Source organism: Panthera onca, chromosome D2 (genome assembly GCF_046562875.1).
Source record: "Panthera onca isolate mPanOnc1 chromosome D2, mPanOnc1 haplotype 2, whole genome shotgun sequence".
Taxonomy (NCBI): Eukaryota; Metazoa; Chordata; class Mammalia; order Carnivora; family Felidae; genus Panthera; species Panthera onca.
Window position 1 is genome coordinate 33,099,422 of NC_138349.1, and position 16,381 is coordinate 33,115,802.

Here is a 16,381-nt window from a genome sequence, read left to right on the forward strand (position 1 = left end):
AAGATACCCAGCTAAAATTGGAAACATTTTCCTTTTACTCAGAAGGGAAATCTCTAAATCTGTACAGAGGGTTTTTAACAATTTGCAGGAAGGGGAGAGGCACCGGCCACAGTTATAAAAATAATCAGGTGTTATCTCAACACCTGAGGGTAGGGAACTAAGACCCAAAGTTGAAGTGTCCACCCCCAAAAAGGTGTTAGGAGAGATGGTAGGTATCCATAGCAACCCTCATGCCTGTGTAGCCACACAGTACCTCCCGAGGTACCTCCTCAAGGAGTACCTCCTTGATCACTGACCTCTCCAGCTATTCTGATGTGTCCCTCAGGCAGAGCACAAGTGCAGAGAATCAGGGTGTCGTAGAATGCACAGGACTTGGTGTCTGAGAGACCGGGGTTCACGTCCTGGTTCCTCAGTTACCAACTCAGGCATGTTGGGTCTTAGTTTTGTAAGATGAGGTAAATGTTGACCACCTTGTTAAGAGTATGAAATGAGATAGCATGGAGATGATCACGCCCCGCACAGAGCATGTCACTGCGACTCAATAAATACCTGTTGGATGATACCAGGCCACAGGGAAAAGGAACAAAAGTTTGCTTTATCCTCCTTCTCCCATCCCACCTAAGAGAGGAAGATGGAGGTGGGGGAAGAGAGGAAGGTAGAAAATGGAAGAATCCTTCTACTTTGTGTGAACAAACCCAGAGTTTAGAAAATTGAGAATTTGCACTCTTAACTTAGTGCTTCTACCTGCTGTCTCGTACCTGGAGTATGAAGGCATCCTCTTGGAAAGCTTCTGATTTCTTCATCTTCGGATACACATTTGCTATTACTCCTCAGATCACTTTAGGAGAGAAACAGACCACATTACAGACCATGAGGACAAGGCTGAGTGTTTGGGTTTAGTGTTGTAATCAGATTCAGATTACAACGAAGTAATGTGTTCTCTGTGGAGTAGTCTGCAAGAGGGTTGTGTTTAGGTGGTAAATAGTTGAACCGGTTGATTGTAATTTGTTTTATGTTTAAGCTGGGGTATTTTTCTTTTCTTTTTTTATTTTTTTTAATGTTTATTTTTGAGAGAGAGACAGAGCGTGAGCAGGGGAGGGGCAGAGAGAGAGGGAAACACAGAAACAGAAGCAGGCTCCAGGCTCTGAGCTGTCAGCACAGAGCCTGACACAGGGCTCGAACTCATGAACAGTCACATCATGACCTGAGCCAAAGTCCAACGCTCAACCGACTGAGCCACCCAGGCGCCCCTAAGCTGGGATATTTTTCTTAATAAACTGAAGGAGAACTTGGTGGGGTCCCATTTTGAGGGTCCTATGGGGGTTTTCTAGAGCTGAAAACCAGAAGCCCAAACCATCCAGGCCTCTGACACCTCAGGTCCAGGTGCCTGTGGTGTTCTGAGAGCTGCAAATCTACCGCCATCCAGGGCAACCCCTCACCTCCCATGCTGCCAGAAGGAAGCTCTCCATGTACATCTGGAGGCTGCAGTCACAAGCCCTCCACCCAGTCCTCAGTGGGCCTTGAGTGGGGTGCATCTGTTCTTAAGGCAGGTCAGCCCTGCCCAGCCCTGGTTCTCAATTCACAGGATGCATGTACTCTTATGTTAGAAACTTAGAGCCAAGAAGAATGTTTATGTAAATCATGTCCAATCCTCTTATTTTACTAAGAACTTGAAATTCAAAGACATTAAGCGTTTTGCACAAAAGATAGCGAGTTAGTGTCATAGCCTGGAACCCAGATTTCCTCATACCCAGTCAGGTCTCCTCCTAGGAGGCCAGTGTGGGTCACCAGAAAGAGAGGTGGGGTGGGGTCTGGGCAGGTGAGAAGATAGGTGTGTGTGGTGAATTGAGGAATGCCGTCTCTGAGCCACTCAGGGGTATTAGGAGGGCAGAAGGGGCCTGAGATGCTTCCAGGGGGGTAAGGCCACACTGAGGTTGAGTTCTTTACTCTCGTTCACCTCTCCAGGACTTTCTGCTGTTCTGTACCCTGCGGGCAGTTTATTTGGGGCTTCAGGGCTTGGGCACATACCCAAAGCTGGAAGAGAATGCTTGCTAACTCCCGTGTTAGTGCCAGGTGTTCTGTGGATCCAGAGGGATTAATAGCCCCAGGGAGGCCAGGGTCAGATTCCTGGGGCACTTCTGTGCACTGCAGATAGAAGGGAAACAGAGCACAGGTCCATGCAGGATTGCTCACTCTGGGAGAATAAAGTGAGCCCTCCAGACCAAGGCAGGGGGCAGTGTGTGAGTGCGTGTGCAAATATGGAAGAAAAGCAGTTTCTGGATCAGTAACTAACTCCTGCTTACTGATGGGGGTGTGGGGAATGCCTGTGTGTGTGTGTGTGTGTGTGTGTGTGTGTGAGTGTGTGTGTGTGTCTATTGGGCTGATGGCTGTTTTTCTAAACGTGAAAAACTGGGGCGCATCTCCAAGAGTCTGAAATGTACTTGGCGTAAGATAATACTCCCTTTATTCTTAACCCCGGATGAGGTCCTTGTTAGAACTTTGTCTACTTTTAGGCTTAAATAAGTAGGGGGAGGGTGCAGAGCAGCACTGCCCAGGAGACATATAACATGAGTCATGTATGTAATTTAAACTTTTCTGGTAGTACAATGGAATGAATGAAATTAATTTGAACAATATCTTTTATTTAACCCAACATATCTAAAATAGTATTAAACTACTGATAAAATTACTAATTGATATAATAGTATATAATCAATATAGTAATTATGAATGATAATAGTTTGCATTCTAAATTTTGTGCTAAGTTTTTGAAATCCAGTATTTCAAAAGTAAGTATTTTTACACTTACAGCACATTTCATCCTGGCCACATCTCAAGTGTTATGGGCTACCATATTGGACAGCATAGGTTCAGAGAAAGAGATACATAAAGCTGTATACAGTTAGAAAATGGGGCCAGGGAAAGAAAAATCTATACCTAAAGGAAAAAAATCTGAGGGTCAACAGCCTTCAAAGTAAAGGACAAAACCCTACAATGAATATCAGTGGTCTCTACTGCCCCTGAGGATTCACCTGCCACACGACACCCCCCAGAAAAATGGTTTACATCTCAACTACCTGAAATGTTTGATTTAAATATAAGGAATCCATTTCAACCAGGGAGAAATTGAATCCTAGCTAATAGGATAAATGTTTATCTTGCCTTTGTCCCTCATCCCACACACTATGAGTAAGGAACCAAACTATCCTTACCTCTCGGGGACAACTTCAGTTTGTACTAGATGTTAACTTTGTCTCAATGCGAAGGCTATGATGATGATTATCCTCTGATTTGGATACGACCTGAGACCAAGGAAGGTATTAGCTATGTCAGTATCCATCCAGTACTGTGGATCCTTGAGTTCATGACTGGACCATATCAATTACCGTACCCTGTACCTTTTACATGCAGAGAAAGTATTCAGGAAGAGACAGGACAGTGTCTACTTTCACAAAGGGCAGAAGCTGGGTGTTGGTTGCTATCATCATAGACATCCCAACATGGCTCGAGAGGAGGTGGTGAATGTCGGTTAGACACCGAGGACTCAGTCCTCAGTGGCTTTGCCACATTGTGCAAACCTTCACACTTCCCTGAGCCTTAAAATGTCCTTTTCCACCCTCTCCAAGTCAAAGGGTTAGTATAAAAGTCAGATGAGGTGATGGACCTCCATGTGCTTTTAAAGCTTTTGTTTGTTTTTAAGTGCTTTACAAAAAAAAAAAAAAAAGGGCTAATAAAATATCAGGTTCTTTTTACTGTATGTGATTCACCAAGCCTCTCTTAAGCACCAAATATTTGCTTGACGATCAGTGCCAGTCCCTCCTTTGAGATTAAGTTGATTGTAAGATGCTACAGGGCTTCTGTAAGCTGTGGACATCATGTGAAGAGATTGTCCACATCCTCTCTTTGTTCTCCATTTGACCTGAGGTCATTAGGCCACTAGCTGAAGTTTGGGTTTTTATGCCAACTTTTATTTTCATGAGGTGTGACCCAGACTGATCAGTCTTGCCACACTGTAGCTAGCCAAAGAACTTCAGTGAAGGATAATTAAGGTCCTCTTCAGCCTTGCTCCCCAAAGTTTATCTGTGGGCCAGCATCGTGGGCATCGCCAGTAGACAGACAGAGTCTCAGGATGCACCCCAGACGTGTCAAGTCAGAGTCTGCATTTTAGCAGGATTCCCAGGCGATACCGGCATATGCTAGAGGTTGAGAAGCAGCGCCCAACAGCATCCCATCAAGTGACAGCCTTGGCTTCCGTGTCCTCTGGGATAGGCAGCTTCCCTCTGTCAAAATCTGCCCGTGGGTGTCACCTAGTCACCCAGAATACACTTCATTCTTCTGACACCTGAAAACCCACGTAACAAGTGCTTGGAAATGTCATTACTTTCCTTTGTTACACAAAAGCCTTGATCCAGAGGCTGGATGGGTAGTAAGTAGAGCCACACAAGGTCACCTGGCAAAGGTCTGTGGGTCCTGAGACATGGGAGAAGGAACGTGAAAAGGCCCCTGGCAGCTCTGTCTCTTCCTTTACTCCTGTCAGAGTCCAAGGTTTAAAAGATGGCAGTTTTGAAGAAGTTAGAGAACTTGAAGAGGTTTTCCAGAAGGACAGGAGTCCTTCTGGAAAAAATGATGTCTGGAGTAGAAGTTGGTCCTGCAAGACACCCTAAAGAATGAGGCCATTTACAGTGGAGATGAGCAGGAGGGGGCGGTGTGGTGGCGTGCCCAGGACAGCCCGGCAGCTCGACTTCTCGCTCACTGTGGGACGTTGGGGCGTGCGCTAACCACCCTGAGCGTCAGCTTCCTGGCTTTTAAAAGCAAACAAGATGACAAAACCTGTTCTGCCTATCTCCAGGGTTTCTGTGGGACTCATGGAAAGTAGTGTCAGTGAGCACTCTTAATAACATGGTAAATGGTCCAAGGATGAAAGAGAAGGTCCAGTAGATGAATCCAGAAAACAAGTCAACCACTAATTCACTGTGTGACCTCGAGGGAGGCCCTGGGCCTCTCTGAATCAAGTGAGCCATATGTAAAAGATCTCTGAGTGCCCTTCGAGAAGGCCCTGGAGCTGCTGTGGCTCATTACTATTAGCACACATTACCAGGGGCATTTCTCCAAGAAAGATGGCTTTTCAAATATTTATTTAGGGAAAGTTCTGAGAGTTTGGAATTGAATGCTTTCTAGGGGAAATGATTCCAAACACTCTTCCCGGCCTATACTCTGGGAGACCCATTTACAAAAACGGGTCTGCTTGGCCATCATTGCACCTGTGTTTCCATGTCAGCATGTGGTACCTGAGCTGGTGAGTGAAGAGCGATGGTTTCATTTCTACAGCTATGTCAGGACACACAGTCCTATTTCTGGAAGCAGGCCCTGCCCTGTGAGATATCTGAACTCATCTCATACCTGACTGGAGTGTGTCATGTGCGGACTTCTCCAGGGGAACAGTCTTGTTTGAGACTTCAGATACTCCTGGGGAGTTTTTCAGAAGCATTTCTCTCTGTTTTCATAAGTACCCCAATATGGCATACCTGTTAGTTTAATGAGCCTCCTTTGCCAGAGGAGGCTTCTAGTCAACGGCTTTCGGCACAGCAGCCCTTCCATAGATGCCTGCCAGCTGAGAGCAAAAGGACCAATGTGTGTTTTTATGGAAGGTCATAACTGTTCCATAAGACAGCCCTTCTGTGTCTCTTTCCTGCCCATCTGGGGACCCTGTGTTGTCGATGCTCACCTCACTGCACTCATGCTCCGAACTTCCCATTCCGTTGCCTGGATGCTTGCTTCTAACTCTGTACATTGCATTTCCTCCTGTGCGCCCACCGTGTTGTCATGGAAACTCGAGCGCCATAGGCCACGAGTATCCGGTGTCATCGAGTGTGATGGTGTGGTACGTGTATTTGCTCACACTTTTATTTTGAATCCGTTCCAATGTGACATCTGCTAAAATGTCTCCCTTATAATTTGCTTGGTGATCACAGCCTTCTCATCATTCATTGAGAGCAGGACCTGATCTCACAGAATCTGAAAAGAGCTATGTGGTAAGATGCCTGTTGAATAAGAACTGTAGCTTTTCTAAAGAGAATCCTTACTGACTTCTAGAGTCTCAACTGGAGTAATGCCTGGCTAACTCACAGAGCCATGATTTACATGGCTGTTGTCCTAGAGGGAAATATTAGGCCACCCCCTTCCCTCTCAGAAAGCAGAGGTATTTCGAGACCTTATTTGTACTCTGCCTCCATGTGGGATTAAGTTAATGGTTAGTGCATGATCGGGAATACATACTTGCATTTCTATCTTGAAGTTATTCACTAATTACAGGCTTTTATGCTGCTGCCTTTGGTTTTTTTTAATAGTCATACTAAATCCCAAATTCTTCTGTATCTTACCTGTTTTTTCCATGCTTACGCCTGGATCCCTCCTGCACTTCACTACTGGAATATCTATTTTTTTAACCTGGATTTTCAACTCTGTTGTTTCCCTGGACTTATGTGCTTCGTCTGGAATGTTACATCTCTTCCTCTCTTTCTTTTTCTTTTTTTTTCTTTTGTTGTTTTTTTTGTCCCCATGTTGACTGTTATATGGGGGTTTCTGGATATCTCGGGGCCACTCACAGGAAGCAGTTTGCAATGAGATCATAAACATTGCCGAAAAATCTGTTCATTACTGCAGCACTGTTTCTCATCCCCTTGACTTTCATCACAAGGTATCCCCTTCTGACAATAAATCATCTTTAATCATTTCTCAGCAACCTCAAGCCCAACAGCGAAGAGTCACCCCAGACAGGAGTCACACCTCACAAGATTTGTAAGTATACTTGGCAAACTTCCTTTCTCACATCACATGCTTGGTGGACTCCTGGCTTTAGAGAGTGGGTCATTGACCAAGTCTGGGGCAGCCATTTGGGGGAATGAACAAATCGCCCCTAGCTTCTCTGAGGATTTCTAGTTGGGGCCATATTTCCCATCAGCCAACATGAAACAGGTGGTGGGTGGATAAATAAAGGAGGCCATAGACTGCTGAGAGATAGAGACCGGTGAAGAGTGAACTGCCATTCAGGGGCAAAGGAGGGCTGTGCTGACTAGAGTCAATCCTAGTGTTGTGGGAATATAGGGGAAGGAGTCATTGGTTCTGCCTGGAGATAAATGAATAGAGTTGATCCATTCATAAAAAAAAATCATTGGATGTCTCCTGTGTTTTAAACATAGAGGGGTAAACTCCATTCCCAGAAGAAGGGAGATTTGGAATGGGCATTGAAAGGCAAATTGGAGGGGCACCTGGCTGGCTCAGTCAGTAGAGCACACAACTCTTGATCCCTGAAGTCATGAGTTCAAGTCCCACGTTGAGTGCAGAGATTACTTTAAAAGAAAAAAGAAAGACAAATTGGTTTTGAGAGCTACAACAGAGAGGTAAAAGGTCTTCCCAGCTGAGGAAAACAACATGCAAAGACTCAGGGTAGACGATGTGTTTGGGGAACTCAGAGAAGGCCCACATGGAGAAAGGACTCAAAGGAACAGTGCCCTGAGCAGCATGAGGCCCATCCAAAATTAGAGCTGAGTGGGGGACCCAAGCAGCAAGGCTGTGGGACCTTGGCCAGCCAGTCTCCACTGTCTGGGGGTGATGATAGAGAAGCAGATATCTGGAGTTATTTCCCAGAGCTGAGGCTAGCAAGGCAGCCACAGTGGAAGTTAAGAGGAGGATAAGGAATTCTAAGGAGTCCAAGTTGGATGGAGACAGGAGGCAAATATGGAAACATCAAAAATGTATGTGCTTACCAACTGGAAATCATTCTGCATCTCTTAATTCCTCATTCGAGACTTTCCTCTGGCAGATCCACCTACCAAATTATCAAAACATTTGGATAAATGCACAAAATTAAACAGTCCCTTTGGTTTAGCAAAGGGGATAACGAACCTGTCGTTCCTGGGGACTGTGTCCTCTTGTCTCTAGTCTCGCCTGCCCTCTCACAGGCATTTGCTGGCATGTGCTGGAAATGGTAGATGGTTGGCTCATTTGCACAATTGTGCCCGGTACTCTTGTGTTTCAGAATAGCGAGCACACAGAATTGTGAACTGGTGCGTAGTAGATGCTTCTTAAGTATTTGTCAAAGGAATAAATGAAACCAAACTTTTCCCTGTTGCCAAAGCAGTTACAGGATTTCATCACAAATAGTCCAGCCTTCTCCCGCGAGCTGTTAGGACAGACAGAACAGCACACACCAAATGGCCTTAGGCCAACTAACAATAAATAAAAATCTTAACCACAAACATCACTGGGACAGAAAGAAAGCAAAAAGTGTTCAAGAATTTCAGAAAAATGACATCACATTTAAAAACAATTGACGAGAGGCACCTGGCTGGCTCAGTCAGAAAAGCATGTGACTCTTGACCTTGGGGACATGAGTTCGAGCTCTACTTAGTGTGTAGACATTATTTAATGAATAAATACAACTTTCTGTGGGGGAGCACCTGGGTGGCTCAGGCGGTTAAGCATCTTTCTTTGGCTCAGGTCATGATCTTACGGTTTGTGACTTCGATCCCCGCATCAGGCTCTGTGCTGACAGCTCAGAGCCTGGAGCCTGCCTCGGATTCTGTGTGTGTGTCTGTCTCTCTCTCTCTCTCTCTCTCTCTCTCTCTCTCTCTCTCTCCCCCCCCCCTCCCCTACTTGCATGCTCGCTCACTCTCTCTCTCTCTTTCAAAAATAAACATTAAAAAAAAAACTTTTTTGTTTTAATGTTTGTGTATCCATTTTGAGAGAATATGTGCGAGCAGATAAGAGGCAGAGAGAACGGGAGAGAGCTATAGAGCCTGGCACAGGGCTCAAATTCACAAACCGTGAGATCATGACCTGAGCCGAAATCAAGTCTGATGCTTAACCAACTGAGCCACCCAGGTGCCACAATAAATTAAAACTTTAAAAAAATAAAAACAGCTAACAAAATATGTATCAGCATATTAAGGAACTCAAGATAGTGAGGCCATTGGAATGTACTTTTTATATCCTTGTATCAGTACAACAATTTTATACATATACAACAATTGCCTTACACTTTCCAACGTATATGAGCAGAATATAGTGTCTATCTCTGGAGTAAGAAACTTCTGATTATCTTTGATAATCTACATACATTCTCCTATGTTAAGAAAAAGCCTTGGTTAATTTTAAAGAGGGGGCATCTAGACAAAATACTTGTAACCAAATGAAACTAAATAGAAGGACTGATCATAGCCTTGCTTGTCAGAGGCTCCCCCCATCCCTATCAGTCTTCATTTATTTATATGCTGAATGGATCTCCCCATAAGCTCCACTGTTAGAGAAATAGCCAGTAAAATACTTTCATCTGCATTGATGTGTGTGAAACACTACCAAAGTGCTGATTTAACTCACATGGGCTTTAAAAAACTCATTATTTAATCCTATCACTGTTTGAGTGAATGTTTTTCATTTTTAGATTTAGCTACCAAGCATTGTATAGCTATATACCACAGAATGATGATGAATTGGAACTCCGAGATGGAGATATTGTTGATGTCATGGAAAAATGTGATGATGGATGGTTTGTTGGTAAGTGATCTCCTCATGTTTTTCTCACTAATTGTATACTGAAGGAGTAACTAAGAGTGATGAGCCATGCAAAAGGCAATGTTCTCTGCACAGAAAAAAGCCTTCTCAGATCCTGTATCACCATCAGGAATGCTGGGCCACCCAGTTTATGCTTGCTCTGGAGACAGTGTGGATGACACTAATGGTATTGGACCCAAAAACCAAATACACCTAAGTGACTGCACGGAAGGGCAATTTCAAATTGGTTGAGTTCTGTATGTCTTTGTATTCTGTGTATATCTATACTACATGTGCAGATTTTATTCTCTTAAAACTCTTAAGAAACAACACAAGAAAATTTGAGCCTAGGTCTCAGCCATGAAACTCAAGCATATGTGTAGATGTTCCAAAGACCTTATTTACTTCAGGCTTCTAAAAACTTTTTTTTTTTAATATTTATTTATTTATTTTAAGAGATTTAGAGTACAAGTAGGGGGGGAGTGCAGAGAGAGAGAATCCCAAGCAGGCTGTGTGCTATCAGCACAGAGTCCAACACGGGGCTTGAACCCACACACCGTGAGATCACGAGCTGAAATCAAGAGTTAGATGGCTCACCGGGTGTCTGGGTGGCTTAGTCAGTTAAGCATCCGACTTCGGCTCAGGTCATGATCTCGCGGTTCGTGAGTTTGAGCCCCGCGTTGGGCTCTGTGCTGACAGCTCAGAGCCTGAAGCCGGCTTTGGATTCTGTGTCTCCCTCTGTCTCTCTCTCTCTCTCTCTCTCTCTCTCTCTGCCCCTCCCCTGCTCATGCTCTGTCTCTCTCTCTCTCTCAAAAATAAATAAACTTAAAAAAAATTATTAAAAAAAAGAGAGAGAGAGAGAGAGATGGCTAGTGAACTGAGCCAGCCAGGTGCCCCCAGGCTTTTAATAACTTCAGTCAAAGCAACCTACTTAGTTAAGGTCCTATTCTTGATTTCAGCTCAGGTCTTGATCTCACATTTCTCAGATAGAGCCTCGCATTGGTCTCCCCACTGACACATGGAGCCTGCTTGGGATCCTCTTTCCCCTCTCTCTCTCTGCTTCTCCCCAACTCGTATGCATGTGCTCTCTCTCTGCCCCCTCCCCAAAATAAATAAACACATAAAACCTTTTTTAAAAAGCAGCTTGCTTAATTAAAACAAAAGATTCACCATTACAGGAGAAGGATCAACAGTTTTTAAGATTTTGCTACAAAGCAGATACTTGCTTCATGTACTTTCTTATTGAAGATCTCAACAAACAACAAGATAAGAATTACCTCCATTTCACAGACTCAAAAACTGAGGCCCAAAGATGTTATATAACTAGACCAGGTCACCCAGGTAGCCAGTGGTGGGGCCAGTACTTGAACTAGGCCTCTCTCTCCCATAACCTTTGTTGTTTCTGCAAAGGCACAAACATGCTGCTGGGGACCACTGGCTCACTTTTTGCCTCTGTTTTACACTTACTTGTACAAAGGGTTTTACCTTTATCCTCTTCCCAAGACCAGCTCTTTCCTGATCTCTCTGGAAAATCTTTGCTAAAGTGAAGTCAGTCAGGGCTGAGGTAGTGAGAATGGCAAGGCCTCGGCACATGTGAGAAGCCAGAAATATTTGCCTGGGCCTCACCAGCCTCTTAGAAAGCTGCCCCTTCCTCCCCAGGCTCCCCACTACCTTGAACTATTCTGTTCAGATGGAAGCCCCATCTGAGAAGCCACCAGCACTCCCGTGGAGTGCAGTCCAATGGAAACAGAACACAAGCCATGTATGGAATTTAAAATTTTCTGGAAGCCACATCGGAAGAAGTAAAACGAAACCGAAAATTAATTCTAGCGATATATTTTATTAAAACCAACGCATTCAAAATATTATTTGAACGTGTAATCAGTATAAAAAATCATTAGTGCCAAAGGAGGATGTAAAATATCTAAGTCTTAGGAGTCCAATGTGTGTATTATACTGTCACAGCCTAGCTCAGTTCAGAATAGCCCGGTTTCGAGTGCTCAGCCGCCTGTGGCTGTCCTATCAGAGAGTGTGACTCTCGTATGTCTTAGCTGTTAAACTCTTCCAGGAGTGCTTATGTCTTTTATGGGAACACGGGGCACTGTTGGGGGGCACCAATTCTCTCCTGGGGGCGTCCCTGGCAGCTGGGTAAAGGAATGTTGCTCAGTCCCTCAGGTGCTTTAGAACGTAGCCTGGTGCTCAGAGTGGAAGCCTATTTTCTCATCCGTAAGGAGAGGTTGAACCAGGTGTAGGAGCACATCTCTGGGCTTTGTACTCTCGGTTCTTTGCAGCCTCCTTGGCCGTCCTCCCTAGGGGTTCAACTAGTTATTTTAGAGGTCTTTAGTTTTGACGCCCTTTTTTTAGCTTGAGGTTTCACTTTGGGCAACAGCCCCGACCTACTGGTGGTGGCTGCTTGAAATGCTGTGTTCACCAGGGTTCTGAAGCTATATCCAAGCCGATTGGGGAAAGGAAGCAATCGTCCCTATTGTGATATCTGCCAGCGAGAGGGGAATAATGACCCGGCATGTATCCGCCACCATCCCCACCCCCACCCCTGCCCGGGTCCCCACCCCCCACCCATCCCAAGGGAAGGGACTAGGTTAGGGATCCAGCAGTTCCGGATGTAGAGCAGTTGGGGAAGGGCTTTGCGCCCAGGTAGCTCAGTGTTCCTGGCTCAGCGGGAACCGTGAAGAGGTTGGAAGCAAAGACAGGGAGTCAATCTGGGGCTTAGGCACAGGCTTCTGGGAGGAATTTCCTTTTGATGTGTGGTCATATCCAGTGGACTTTTAGAAATCTTACAGTTTAGAAATTAGATAAATGTGCTCCTTTTTCCAAAAAGAAGTATCAGAAAGAGCAGAGGGCTGGGAGTTAGAAGTCCTGGGTTCAAAGCCTGCTTCTGATGCTTGCTAAACTGTGGGACCTCAGTAATGTCACTTAAGCTCTCTGAGCTTCAGTTTCCTCATCTGAAAGAGGGGAGTACTGAGAATACCTTCCTGGCTTACCACCAGGCATTATTTGATAGCCTAAATGAGATAAGATGGAAAAATGTGCTTTGGAAACCATATGCTGCATTGTTATCAGGGGGCCCCCTCTGAACTCACATAGTAAGTCTTCTGATTTTGCGTGTGTGTGTTTTTTTACAGGTACTTCAAGAAGGACAAGGCAATTTGGTACTTTTCCAGGCAACTATGTAAAGCCTTTGTATCTATAAGAAGATTGAAAACCACAGAGATTATTTTTATTGGAGGATGAAGCATAACTCACGAACTGGTCTCTTTATTTAAACATTGAGTCAGTAGGAAAACTAACGCAGCGGATAAAGTAAGAAGCAAAAGAGAGGGACAGAGAAGTGTTGTGTCTGAAGCCTGAACCTGTGTGAACGTACAGTGTCAGGCAGGCTGAACTGAGAAAAAAGGAATGAGGCAAATCTGTATTTACTTAGCTGCTTCTGGGAGCCACTCCAAGCCTTCCCTGCCTCTCCCCCTCTTGGGTAATCTGACCTATAACACGGGCCAGGATCAGTGAGGTCAGAAATGCCTCTTGCTGCCCCAGCCTTGACCAGCTTTTGCTCAAAGGGGTCATTTAGCCGGAAGCAGCCCTCAGAGCATCAGGCAGACCCCTAGCCATTCTCCAAAGGCTCTACACCCCAGCCACCCAGAGCCCCATTTCCAAACACTGCTGGGGATCAGCTCGGGCTGCCGAGGCCATCCCTGGAGGCCCCCAGGCTACCCAAGACCACGTCCCTCACTCCTGGGGTACGTGGGGAAATGGAGGGAGAACACAGGTGCCCTGTGCATTCAGCCCGCATGCAGCATTGCTCTTGACGCCCCTGGTGTTCAGACAGAAAAGAACATGAGGTTTGCCCGTGGGAGCGGGGTGCCCGGGTCAGATAGTTATATTTGTATTCCCAGGTGATTAAGTTAAGAAGCTCTGTAGTTATCGAGGTCACTTGCAGTGTGCTCTTTCCCATATCTCTGACTTTTGTAAGTGGTCACCTTTAGCACAGTTTCATTTAGCAGAATGCCATTGCTAACCTTTCTTTTCTGGATTGTTTTTGGTGAGGGCAGTTTGGGGTTGATGGGCCTATTCTGACAAGGTACCGAGGATGACATCCAGTGAATCATTTCACATACGCCGGATGCTGGGGCCACTGATGAGCAGGATGTGCTCCACACCTTAGCACAGACTCCCTGCAGCAGTTCAGGCACCACCCACAGTGCAGTAGCCCAGGGTCGTGAGCCCCGATGCACCCTGGTGAGGCTTCTCTTTCGAGCGGAAGGTGCCCATGCCCGGGCCCGAAGTGCGAGGCAGTGGTTCGCCACTCCCAGGACGTCTGTGCTTTGCGGGGCTACATCTGAGGAGGGAGGGCCCTGTGACACCCAGGGTGCTCCAGTCACATCTCCATCCAGTTCAAGGATGTTTCTCAGCCTCTCTGCTGGACCCCTTAGAAAACTAGAGAAATGACCCACTCCCTGCCCGCCAGGAACTCAGAGGTGATTGGAGAGGTACACACACACAAATACGGAATCAAGAGAGACTGTGATATGTGCGAAGAAGGGTATGAGAGAGGAGGAGGAGATTACCTTTCCCTGGAGAGACGCTAGGAAGCATTGTCGTATTTCTGTCTCCATGAGCTCACTCTTGAACAACTAGGCTGCTTAGAAGAACCTTCCTCTGAGGGTAGTTTATGGCTGGAAATTCTTGGAACTGTTTCCAGAGTTTTCACACTCTTATCCTCCCCACAAATACGCATCCAAGGTCACAAACAGGAGTAGCAATTCTAGGTGGTAGGGTGTATACAGGAATCCTGGCTCTCTGCACGTAGCTCAGAATTGCCCCGGGACCATTGTCCCAAAACCTGGAGTCTTTACAGGTAGGCAGAGTTTGTCTTCAGTGCCTCCGTCCCACCTTCTGTGTCTGCCATTCATCTCCCCATCACCTGTCCACCCCCGTACCCCCATCAGAGAGCCTCATTCTCTTCCTGTCCTCCTTTCAAATCTTGGCCTCAGGAAAGAACCTGCCACTGACTCCTTCACACTGGAGTGTAAATGACCGGTAAGAGGAATGTGTTACTTCTTCCTGGAGACACTTGTTTTTAGCTAGGACAGAGCAGAGCCTTAGCCCCAAGGGATGAGGCAGTGGAACTAATGGTGGTGGTAGGGGGTGGGGGTGGGGTGGAGGAGCTTCCTGGGTAGAAAGAGCCTTTTTGATATTCTTTAACACTCATTGCTTTGGAAGGTCGACTTCAGCATCCAAGGGCACTGTCTGACTCTCTGAGGAACTATAGTACAAGTGCATATGCACGTGCATTTTGCACAACAGCATTTCACTCATTTTTGGAACGTAATTCTCGTATTGGCTAATGTGTTTCCTGGTCTTTCTTAGATGCAAACCATTAATAATGACCTTATTCTAATAGCTTTTTGAGGGGTGCTTCTTAAGTAGGTAATTTTGAACACCTCTTTCAATACAGCTAGAAAATAAAACCAATTTGTAAAGCCACATTTGCATCTGATGCCAGCCTCATGCATTTGTATATCTTCAGAAACCCAGGTATGCCTCACCAATTTGCCCGTCTTTAATAAAATCATGTTAAAATTTGCATCAAACTTCAGCTTCCTATGTATGACGGAACAAGGAACAAAGTTTCCAACTGCTCTTTTGTCCTCAAACATTTAGTAATATAAAATGCCTATTTTTATGCTGAAATATTTATACAGGTTTATTAATAGCAAGTGCAACTAACTGGCGCCATGCCTTGCAACACATTTTGATATATTAGCCATGCTTCTGGGTAAAGGCAAGCCCCCAACTACTTATCTTTTGCAGTCTCTCTGGGATCAGTTAAAGAAAAAAATCATATGCGTAAGAAGTAGGACTGTAAATATGTATATTTAACTTTGTATAGCCCATGTACCTACTTTGTATAGAAAAATAATTTTAAAAATTTGAACTGAAGGGGGGTGAAATAAGGAAGTCATGAAGTTTTTTGCATTTTTATTTAAATGAAGGAATTCCAAATAACTCACCTGCAGATTTTTAGCACAAAAATAGCCATTGTAAAGTGTTAAAATTTTAAATAATCATTCTTTCTGGGAGAGAAGGTAATTGTGATCTCAGTTATAGGTTTTTTATTTTGTTTTTGATTTTTTTTTGTTTTTTGTTTTTGTTTTTTGGCTGTCTTATTTATCTACAGTAGTATTAAGTTCTTTTGCTAGAATAAGTTACTACAAAGAAGATTATATTCTGAAAGAAAAATAACTGACATTATATATAACCAATTAATTTAAAGTGTTGCCATTTACACACCAAGAGCATGTACTATGCAGACACAGATTTTTCCATTCATTTATTTTTCTTTATTGCGGTGGATTGATTTGATAAATGGATGTGTTGAATTACTACATTTGCTGTACATATTATTTAATAAACTTTATTCAGAATTGCGTGGCATATGTTCTTACCATTCATTATTTCTTTCCTTTGCCAAATCTCTCAGGAGGCTTATATTCACTGCTTCGATTTCACGTACTCTCCTTTTCCATTCTTTTCTTTTTTTTAATCTTTATTTTTGAGAGAGAGAGAGAGAGAGAGAGGGAGAAAGGGCGGGGGGCAACAGAGAGACAAGGAAGCACAGGATCCAAAGCAGGCTCCAGGCTCCGAGCTGTCAGCACAGAGCCTGACGCGGGGCTCGAACTCACATTTGTGAGTTCGTGACCTGAGCTGAAGTCGGACGCTCAACTGACTGAGCCACCCAGGCGCCCCTTTTTTTATTTTAATTTTTTTCTTAACATTTATTCATTTTTGATACAGAGTGCAAGTGGGGGAG

General features: G+C 44.7%; 1 protein-coding gene across 50 annotated transcripts in view; it reads left to right on the plus strand.

Moving 5' to 3' along the window:
* SORBS1 (sorbin and SH3 domain containing 1) overlaps positions 1-16,005 on the plus strand; it is a 230,030-nt gene extending 214,025 nt beyond the window's left edge. For 24 of the 50 annotated variants that reach the window (XM_078434632.2, XM_060641942.3, XM_060641959.3 and 21 more), the window contains 3 exons: positions 6,740-6,798; positions 9,443-9,555; positions 12,696-16,005. In XM_078434632.2, coding sequence (XP_078290758.2) covers positions 6,740-6,798; positions 9,443-9,555; positions 12,696-12,763 — 240 coding nt within the window. In that variant the 3' untranslated portion in view covers positions 12,764-16,005. Of the gene's footprint in view, positions 1-5,972; positions 6,033-6,607; positions 6,799-9,442; positions 9,556-12,695 lie in introns of all 50 variants that reach the window. The other 26 variants (XM_078434631.2, XM_078434618.2, XM_078434634.2 and 23 more) reach the window with 3 other exon arrangements.
* Positions 16,006-16,381: the final 376 nt, after the last annotated feature.